This window comes from Frieseomelitta varia, unplaced genomic scaffold (assembly GCF_011392965.1).
Source record: "Frieseomelitta varia isolate USP_RPSP 00005682 unplaced genomic scaffold, Fvar_1.2 scaffold_251, whole genome shotgun sequence".
Classification (NCBI taxonomy): Eukaryota; Metazoa; Arthropoda; class Insecta; order Hymenoptera; family Apidae; genus Frieseomelitta; species Frieseomelitta varia.
The window spans coordinates 578,480-589,263 of NW_025109981.1; the positions used below are offsets into that span (position 1 = coordinate 578,480).

The 10,784-nt window shown below is 26.2% G+C and overlaps 2 protein-coding genes across 7 annotated transcripts in view; one reads left to right on the forward strand and one right to left on the reverse strand.

The window, feature by feature from the left end:
- The window catches only part of LOC122528445 (protein held out wings), a 36,509-nt gene extending 31,608 nt beyond the window's left edge, over nucleotides 1-4,901 (forward strand). For all 4 annotated transcript variants that reach the window (XM_043653546.1, XM_043653548.1, XM_043653547.1 and 1 more), the window contains exon 8: nucleotides 1,994-4,901. The gene's annotated coding sequence lies outside the window, so the exon portion shown is untranslated. The remainder of the gene's footprint in view (nucleotides 1-1,993) is intronic.
- Nucleotides 4,902-6,717: 1,816 nt separating this feature from the next.
- Nucleotides 6,718-10,074, reverse strand: LOC122528452 (anaphase-promoting complex subunit 2). 3 transcript variants are annotated; one of them, XM_043653573.1, is made up of 9 exons: nucleotides 9,961-10,061; nucleotides 9,724-9,874; nucleotides 9,165-9,597; nucleotides 8,822-9,060; nucleotides 8,548-8,728; nucleotides 8,252-8,477; nucleotides 7,980-8,164; nucleotides 7,342-7,887; nucleotides 6,718-7,236 (listed from the first exon to the last, which is right to left on the reverse strand). In XM_043653573.1, the coding sequence occupies exons 2-9, from the start codon at nucleotides 9,796-9,798 to the stop codon at nucleotides 6,797-6,799; spliced, it is 2,325 nt and encodes a 774-aa protein (XP_043509508.1). In that variant the 5' UTR covers nucleotides 9,799-9,874; nucleotides 9,961-10,061; the 3' UTR covers nucleotides 6,718-6,796. The 3 variants fall into 3 exon arrangements, with proteins under 3 accessions (XP_043509508.1, XP_043509507.1, XP_043509509.1); XM_043653572.1 differs by having other exon boundaries at nucleotides 9,724-10,074; XM_043653574.1 differs by lacking the exon at nucleotides 8,822-9,060 and having other exon boundaries at nucleotides 9,307-9,597; nucleotides 9,724-10,073.
- Nucleotides 10,075-10,784: the final 710 nt, after the last annotated feature.

The following is a 10,784-nucleotide window of genomic DNA, read 5'->3' on the forward strand; positions in this document are numbered from 1 at the left end:
TTGTAAACAAATTTTTTTCGTAACAATTTTTACCAAACTTTATCACGTAGATATGAAATATTTGATATTTTAATCCTGAAAATGCATCCTATCCTTTTTTATGTATCACCACTAACAAATACTACGCATAATTTATAATAGCACCTTTATTATATAGAAGCGATTTCATTTTTTTTTTTTACACGAAACGTATATAACTTATGCATTGTTTTTATAAAACTAACAAAAAATGCTCCACACGGCCAAGTTGACACTAACTTGATGTTTCTATTCACATATATCTTTTCATGCCTAGATGATATTAAAGTAATGATTTGGATGAAAACACTTTTAAGATATCCATTTTTTTAACGAACTATGAATATAATATAACATATCCAATTTTCTTTCATATTTAAATAATAGTGTAACATGCTTATTGCGTATTCGTTGCAAGTGTTAATTATTGTAGAATGATGGGGAATATATTAAAGAATGAAAGAAAGAGGCGAGAATATTGAGAAGAAAATTTAGCAAAATAAAAATCAGAGCAAAGAAACAAGAAAAAAGGTTTGGAACATTGTGGTTAAAAAATAATCAATGTTTGCAATATAAAGATATTTTTTTATTTAAAAACAAAAAGCAATCTACCTATAATACTAAAGTGTAATAAATATGATTTAAATTACAAAAAATTGGAAAGTGTCTATTTCGAAAGTAACAAGTGTTTAGTTATTAAAAAATAGAGACTATTATATGCAATATTGGATATACTTTATAGGTTTTCCTTTCTACATGTTTTGCTAGACAATTAACGCTACGTATTTATACAATGTATACAAATCTTAACACTATATGCAAAGGTATGCTTTTTTTTCAGAGATTGTAAAATAGATCTACTCATTGTACGGCACGCGTGTAATTCATTGGCCTTTTTTCGACACCTGCTTGATGATAGGTTTATTAATCGTTCAAGTTAATACGATTCACAGTAATAATATTGCTGTAACTATGTATTTAATGTCATACACACGTACAATATCATTTATTTAACGCTACTATATGGTGGCAGGTGCACACCCAAGCTGCCTATTGTAAAATGATACAATTTTTTTGGGAAATAACGAATTCCTCGCATTTTTTAAATAACTAAAAATCATCTTATCATCTACTATTCTAAGTCTGCTTTTTTTTACACTTGTTTATGTCTTTGAATTGATTCGTTTTAGAATTTTGTACACAATTTTACATATTTATCTTCTCGACTATCCTAAGCGCGGGGAGGGCACATAATTATGTGAAACTTATAACCAAAATACATAGTTTAACCCTCTAATAATCGATCGAAGTTGTTTTTTTTTAAAGCCATCTTCTGATATTTTACAAATATACTATATCTGTTCAAATCATGTACATTGTAACAATAATAACAAAGCTTTCATAAGTTATTAAAGTCCAAATTATAATATATACATTTATAAAGTTTAAAGCATAAAATAAAGTTTATGAACGTTCGATAATTAGAGGGCTCAATTGTAAACATTTAAGACAAGTAACGAAGTATAAGCTTCATTTTGTCGATATATAATATTCTGACAATATTTCTATCACGTATCACGTTTTATATGAAATAAAGGCTTATGTACTAATATTGACCACAAGGTAGTGCGAAGCAGTTGCTTGTTAATTGTTATTCGTTTTGTAACATGGTTTCTTTTAATTGTCAATTACTTATTATATTGTTTTTTTTTAATTCTTTTAATTTTTATATATTCCTTAAATTAAAAGAAACAAATGTCTTGTCAGGTGATCGTGCAAACAAATTACTTTTTTTGATCGTATAATCTAAAATGAGAGAGTGTCTAAAGAAGGGCAACGCTTCCCACTAACTACATTTCTTTCAACTATCGAACTGTTCAAAAACTTAATGTTAACATGAATCGATCATAATTAAATTACTAACAAACTGTTTTTCTTTTCTTTCTTTTTAACCTTGGTTGCCCATGGCCTATAGGCTTGGAGTGCTAACAATGGAATCCACTCGCCCCGTGCTAACACCTGGACTCTGGAACAACATCCGCGTTCGATCGGTTCACCAACCAGATGACCACCTTCGCCGTTCGCATCACCAGCCCTGTTGTTCGTCAAGTTTATCCATCCTGTATCCTCTTCGTATCTTTAAATTGTATAGCCTTGTTTAAATTGCTTTCCTCGTTCCGTTAGCGTTCACTTTTACTGACGTTTCCAACGTTAGACAGGTAATTAAGCCTCTGATTGTTAGTTACTTACCGGGCAAGAAGGGATTTTGCTTCAGCAAAAAACAATTTAATAGTATATTGCCGGAATAGTCATGATTAAATACATCTTAATTTCTCCAACGAGGACGTACAGTAATTTTACGATATTTTCCGTTTCGACGTAACAAATTGAAATTGTTCTTTCAATTCTATTGCGTCGTGATTTGAATGAATTGCCGTTAGAAAATTAACACGATACCATACTTTATTATTAATTTTCTTGTTTTTCAACTTGTAACTACTTTACTAAATACGGAACTTACTCTTATCTGTAATATCTATTATCAGAATATTATTATCTTCTGTCAGTTTGCTTAAACGTCGGGTAGTCTTGACATAATGGTGAAACAGTTCGTTTTCTCACGTTGAACTACTAACTTATTTATTTTAAGTTACTAAATTTCAAATAAACTTCTCCTTACAAAATGTTTCATAAGGCGTGATATAACTAGAAAATAATGGATTTTTAAGAAAATGATTTCAAGTCTTCATTTACAATTATTATTCACTGAATGATCTATCAAAAGATTGCATGTATATGCATGATTTATGAATTATATTGTTCATTCAATATAAAAAAATTCCCAAAGCGTGTAATACTATGATCAACTTCTGACATGCCTAATATGAAACAATATTAGTTTTTATTATTTTTTTTGGATATCGTTCCATTTTTTTATTGCTCTTTCTTTCTTGATTTAATTTAAATTCAGTATTCCTAAAAATCATTCTGTTATAAGTAACATCAGTACTTGTACATACTTCTGCTACATGTATGTATGATTATTGAAATTCGAATTTTTGATAATATATATCATGAAACATTCATACAAGAAACAGAATTACTAATTTTTTTTTAAGAATTATAACTTTTGTTTTAAGAATTATAACTTTTGATTCTACTATATATACATATAGTACTTCCATCTGGATAATACTTTAAGGATACTTGACTAAATATTACTTTAATTAATATTAGCGAAATATTAAATTTTCACCAATATATGTATGTTATATTCATGATAACATTTAATACATTTATAATCGAATAAGATACATATAACATTGATAACTTCATGATCCAATCCAGTAAAAGCAATTATTTCATTACATACCTAACATTACATCTATGTGTATGTAACTATAGGTAGAAAATACTTACAATTTTTTGGAAATTATTTTTCAAATTTATTTATACGTAATACGAGAATCTCATTTTTCTGTTATATCACACCTCTTAATCTACCTGTTATATCACAGATGACCTGTATATTAAAAATTTATTTTAAGTGATATACATTTTTCTATTTAGAACAGATTATCGCAGATTATAAAATGAAGTTTTCTGCATAATAATTATATCAATTTTTCAGTACTTACATCCGTATTAAATCAATAAAATGAATAGGGAGAAAAAAAGGGGCTAAAAATTTAAATAATGTTATATATTTTAGATAATAATATATCCACGAGTAATAAGTGCAATATAAAATCAAAATTTGTTTTCATTTTGAGTGAAATTGAATCATTTACTTCAAAAAGAAGAAAACAATTTGAAAACAAAAATTTCGAAATATTTCTATTGTAAAGTTAAATGAGACAGCTATTTACAGAGATATGGTTTTATACCAATAATAGCATGTTAAATAATTGTAATATTAATACATAGTGAATCATAACATAACATAAAAATAAAAATTTTACATGTCAAATTTAATCATAAGTAAAATATTACTAAATACTTTCTATCTGATTTTTTGAATTTACAACTCTTATTAACTTGTTAACTCTAATTAACTTGATCAACACTAAGAAAATCAAAATATTTTGGATATATTAATTAGGTATTAAGAATATAAAATGTCTCTTTAAAATATATTAGTTTGTTGTGTGGCTAGGAAGAATCTCCATTTTTTAACAAAGATATATATATATATAATACTTTATTATTTTATGATTTGAAAATTCTGTTATACTATATTACGGTGCAATTGTAAAATAATAGATTTCAATCATTTATGAATATTTTCAATTTTGCATATATCTAGATAAATTCACATAAACATTTATTTTTCTTTTTTTTATAAATGTAGATTAGGGAAGATTGTTTGAAAAAACAATATTCCTACAAATGGTGAGCAATTTAATTAAGACAAAGAACAACATGAAAGTTATTTATTACTTTCATTGTTATTTGCAATATATCTACATTTATAATGTTATACAATGAAGTTATCTATATAGATGAGAGTGTTTATATGTGAGATTGATTTATTTACCAGTCAATATATCATTTAGATATACAAACGATATTCTGTTGATTCTTTAGATTTGCCATATGTACATGTAATAGTAGGAGTTTTCTATCATGTTCATTTGTGTATATTTGATGATCTGTATAACATGCTTGTACTTTAAACAAGTATTTCTCACATTTTCGATTAAGGACAGATAATTATTACTTTGTGTAAATAGATTATATTTCATGATCTAATTGTACTAAGAGTGATCTGAATTCTACTTAAGTTTATAGCTTACAGTAGTATATCCACTATATTTTAATACAATATGTAACTCAAAATAATGATTCAAAAAAAAGCATAGATATTTTATAAAAATATATAAGAAGAGGGAAAGTTAAAAATTGATGAAACTTCTGCCATATATTTAGTGCAATAATGATATTATTAATACATACAGTGATTCATAGTATGAACACATTATGTATGTATATTCATGTAATAAATATTTCAATTTTGAAAATTACTAAAAAATATATAACTTATTCTTTCAAATATCTTTTATATAATACTTTAATGTTCAGTAAAGTATATTGAATATTGATTACTCTTTTGAATATAAAAGTAAAAATTATTTATCAGATTATTTTTTTAACAATGAAAGATTGAGAACTACATTATAAAGAGTAAAAGTGTTATAAATTTCAAAAATTAAAATAGTTTACAATCATTAATCAATATATAGTAACTTCTATCAATCTGAAGTAAAAATTATATATTTTCTTAAAAAGTAAAAAGTTTTAAAAGCTTATGTACAAGAATATGTTATTACCATACATATCATAAAATACTTATATGTGATACTGAACAAGATATTTGATATGTATTATAAATTTGGCAAAATTATCTCCATTTTTTAACTTTCTCTTGTACTGTTAAACAAATTATAATGTGTATTCATTGATTGTTTATATGTAGATGAACTTACATATTTTTTAAGTCTTATACATTTGCAGGTACATACACATGTTATAAAACATAATTAAAAGATAATATTATAATATATATATTGTCCTCTTATACGAGACATTTATTTTTGAAATAAATGTATAATAATCATTAATGTTATATCACAATCAAAAAATTAACAATACATTTTCTCATTGTATTTGTAGAGAACTGTAGCTTTAAAATGTTATGTATAAAATATAATTTGTATTCATGTTAATAATACTAACACAAATTTTTTTTTGGTCTAAGTATTATTAATAATCAATCATGGCAAAAACTAGTTAATATTTGTTTACTTCTATAATGTTTTATGATTAATAACAGTATATAATATATATATAAACTATTATTAATCATAATAAAACTACTTTCATCCAAATTATTTAAATCAGATTAGATCATTTACAAATATATGATAATAAAATTAAGAAGTAAACATTATTTGTAATCATAATACTTATTCAAATAGCATGTATATGTACCTTTATATGCATATACATAGATTTATATATGTATGTATACAGTTTTGTTAATACATATATTTGTATTTACTGTTTACATTTATCACAATAATTGCTTAATTCTTGTCAAAATTTATTAAAATTATTTGTTTTATATTTTATTTTAATGTTGATATTTATATCAACAATATGAAATATGTAGTAAGTACAGGTCAAAATATAAAATAATTTTATTTTCAAACTATTCAAAAGATTCGTTTATTAAATATTTAATTATTCATTTCAATTTTTCCATACATATCAGAAAAGGGTAAGAAAAAATTACTATATATGTATAATATTTATATAGTATTATGATATAATAGTTAATATTCCTAAGTACAAAAGAAATAAAGATTTAAAAATTTGTTTAAATGCAAATGATATGTAAAATTATTGAATTTTATAAATTAAAATATAATATACAATTAAATTATGTATGATACTTTATAATATTATACAATATAAATTTTATAAATATTTATAATTGATATGCACGCAACTCTACTAGTATTAAATTTATTGAGCATTTTATTTATAAATGCATTACAAAAATATGTTGTTGCAGCTATATCTTTTATATAATTGTAATGTAATTTACATTTTTTTCGTATATATTAAAATTTGATCAGAATGTTTAAGCTTTGGGTATAATATTATATGCACATATATATATAATGTAATTCTTGATTTTATTATATGAAATAAGTTTTTTAAATATTGATCTGTTTATCATATATTACATAATATATAATACATAATTATAATTTTATGATTTTGGTAAACGATATAAGCCACCTGAAAATAATAGTTGATGTTCTCTAACTTTTCTATCAAGAAATTGTCTCAATTCAGGTAAGCCACATTCCATTGCTCCTGGACCTTGAGACGCAAACATTTTTAACATTTGATGAATTCTTTCCAAAGGCATAGAATCTAAATTGGTTAACATGCCAACAATATAAGACCAAAATACTTGAAGTTCTTCTTCCCTTTGATCACTTGCGGACGCCATTGCACTTTCTACTTCTTCTTCCAAAACAATATCTGATAAAGATCTATTTTTCGTCGAACTTTCTTCTTGTAAGATAAAGACATCATTAGAAATTTCTTTCAAGAGACCCTGCGAAACCCAAAAAGTTATTTTTCTTCTTAATACAGTTGCAGGAGCATGCATTACTTCTGCAAGTTCTTCTAGAGCCCATTCTTCTGCAAATTCAGAAATACGATATATATTAATGTTTAAATGCAAAATATACTTTACGTATATTTACAAAATATTATAACATTTCAGTATATATAAACATTTCTTACTTTTGTCTTGAAAATGTAAGATTATTGTAGCATGAATTGGTGTTACATTTATATCTAATTTTCTATCTTTTAATTCGATCTCTAAAGTAACATTTCCAAGATGAGGTTTCCAACAAAGTGTTCTATTTCCTTTTAAAGTTTCAAATGCTTTTACATATTTATTTAATTGATTTTGCACAATTTTAGGTAACTCCAATTTCCAGTTTTCTTTAAATGGTGGCCAAAACTGTGCTGATAATATTAACGCAGACGTAGGAAAGTGTTCCTTTTCTAAAGTGTAACTAGCATCAGATTGTATATGTCCATCTATTCTTTTAGAATCATAAACATCTTTTAACATAACTTCACAGTAATGAAGTTGATTTTCTCCAAAACGCCTTTTTAATAATTCTAAATGGCGGATTTCTCGTTCAGTATGGTAATTTAATTGAGACAATAGTCTGTCTGCTAATAATGTGCGATACTCATTTACAAATAGATCTTGACTCCCATATACATTTACTAACATTGATATTATATCTGACATTCTGCGTTGTGCTGATTTTGCTATAGAAAAGATATTAAAATCTATTTTAGTAAATCCAAATGTGTACTTTTGTTTAATTTATTGTATACATCTTAGATTATTATAAACATACCAGGATCAGCATCAACGGGATCTGGCATCCATTTGTCCCAATCTTCATTTTCTTCATCACCAGAACCATCATCTAATTGTAAAGATTCACCCTTGACTAATTCATCTGCTAGGTCACTTGGTGAATCATCAAGCAAATCACTCACCACACAACGCACAGTATCTTCTCTTGTTCTTAAGTAAACTCTAAACAAATTGTGAAAAAATTCATTAATAATTTAACAAATTATCTCAATATATTTTAATAATAGTTGATATTAATATAATAATTACTTAATAGGTTCTGTTATTGTCTCAAGGAGAACACCTGTAGGATCTAACTGTCTTAATGCCCTTATAGCTGCAATGTAAGCTGTTATTATGTCTGGTGTATTTACACCTGGATGCAGTAATCTTGTCTTTAATGCTTCTTGTAGACTTTCTATTAACACTTTACGCAAATCCGTTCGTTCTAAACAAATGCGCAAATCATCTATGGCGGGTTGAGAATCAGGGTACTCTAAACAAAAGAATTATAAGTAACATATATATATAATTATAATAAGATATATGAACTACATTTTAACAACCTATTATAATGTCAAAGAGTTGTTCAATTCTAAATCTTGTATATGTCTCATATAAAAAATGAGATAATTTTTGCTTAAATTTGTCTATAGCATTACGAGTTTGATCAGTTAAGGATACAATCTTTGAAAATCCACCAGAATATATTCTTATTAACCAACTCATAACAACTGTTTCAAGCCACTGTGAAATAAAATATGATTATATTATTTATTGCATATTACAAAAGAGTCAGGTAAGTATAATTTAAATGGAGTATGTAAGACAAAATCTTACATTTTCTAATGATTTTAACTGTGATACATCAAATGTTTTATCACATGACTGACTAACATGATTTTTAATACGTATGTGTATTAAAGATGTAAGAACATTACCAACTAATCTTTCTAATAGTTCTAATTCAATTAATTTTCTATTTGTTTCATGGAACATAAATACAATCATTTGACATTGACATTTTTCTACTTCTTGATGACAACCCATGCATTGAACAGAATCACTTCCAGTAGATACTGTAAAGTAAACAGTTTTAATAAAAATATAAGATATTTAATTTGATGTAATTAAGTGGTTGTAATTAAAATGATATCAAGAAGCAAAATATTATATTATGTACCTTGTGCAGAACTATCTGCACTACAAAATACATTAAATGCAATTTTATAAAATTGTTCTACAATATGTTCATAATGAAGTGGTAATTGACTCAATAGTGTAGATCGTACAATTAATTTAAATTGACTTAGGACATTATTTACATCTGTTGATTGAGTCGTTTCTTCTTGTATTAGGTATTCTAACCTTTTTAATAATGGTAAAAATTCTGTTAAACTTGTATATAATCCATCTACTGCAGTTTTAAAATGTTTAAACCCTTGCTGTTCATTCACATCATTCGTAAATTGTTCCCAAAATGTAGGTGCTACATTTTGTCTAATGTACACCTGTATTTGATGAATAACTAAATGTTCAATAAATTTTACTAAATCCAATTTCTTTATTACTTTAATTACATTAGTGAATTCTTCATCTGTACATTCATTTTGAATCTAAAACAAATATTAATTTATTTTAAATATATTATACGTATCTGATTATGTATCATACTATAAATATTTAGTAAAACATTCTAACTACTAGTATATTATCCAGGAATTTATAAAATATAAACAAACCTCGTCATATAAAATAGGAAATGCATACTGGATTCTAGAGAATAAATTATTTTCGTCGATTTGAGATTTATCCATATTTCTTTCAATTATTAATTGAAAGTCTTACATTTAATAATTTAATAGCACTTACTTTTTCTAACCTATTAAGAAACTGAAATACAGAACTATATTAATTAAGAGAGAAAAAGATAAAATTGAAACTCTCCGAAAATAAATACATTTTTCTGCAGAAATTACTTTTCTTAAAAATAAAGAATAAACAATCTCTGCTATTGGAACAATAATTTAATATAAATAAAACGCTAAAGCCACTGAAATACTAGTCCCGCAACGACGAAACTAATTTATATTGCTATCCTTATCGCACACCATCGCTCTATATTTACATCTGTCCTCGTTACACGCTATTGCCCTCCTTGTCTACCGTATATGTCTGTCCTTGTCGCACGCTGTTGCTTTCCTTGTCTATCGCGCGTATATGACTGTCCTTGTCGCACGTTGTTGCTCTCTTTGTCTATCGCGGGTAAATGTCTGTCCTTGTCGCACGCTGTTGCTCTCCTTGTCTACCGCGCCTATATTTCTGTCCTTGTCGCACGCTAGTGCTCTCCTTGTCTAATAACGCTAGACAAGGAAAGCAAGAGTGTGCGACAAGGACATCTTTCGATCTATTGAAAAAAAAATTCAACTTTTTACACACACGTTTTTCTAGGACAAACCACACATAGAAAGAAAGCGAGGAGCCCAATTTTTAGGAGGCATATAAAAAAGTTTGCAAATTATTCCTCATAATTAGGTTTTTTTCGTAATTAGTGTGAACTGTCACAAACTGAACAAGGTGGCGCCATCTAGCGGTGACTCAGTGGTACTAATTATTTATAAAAATACTTATTTCTGCATTTTATGGATCAAATAGGATATGAAAAGAAAGCTAAGGGTCTAATTAGGGTAATACAATCGCCAAAGTTCACAATTCACTTCGCTAAATTAGGTTTTTTCGCTTATGAAAATTTCTCTGTTTTACGGGGTAGGAAACACTAGCGCCGTACGGTGGCGCCATCTAT

Coding starts and splice junctions, on each gene's coding strand:
- LOC122528452 (XM_043653572.1), bottom strand. CDS start 9,798: ATGGATAAATCTCAAATCGACGAAAATAATTTATTCTCTAGAATCCAG. Junction 8,729..8,821: donor AGTTAAAATCATTAGAAAAT/GTAAGATTTTGT, acceptor TTTATTTCACAG/TGGCTTGAAACAGTTGTTAT. Junction 7,888..7,979: donor TCCCGTTGATGCTGATCCTG/GTATGTTTATAA, acceptor TCTTTTCTATAG/CAAAATCAGCACAACGCAGA.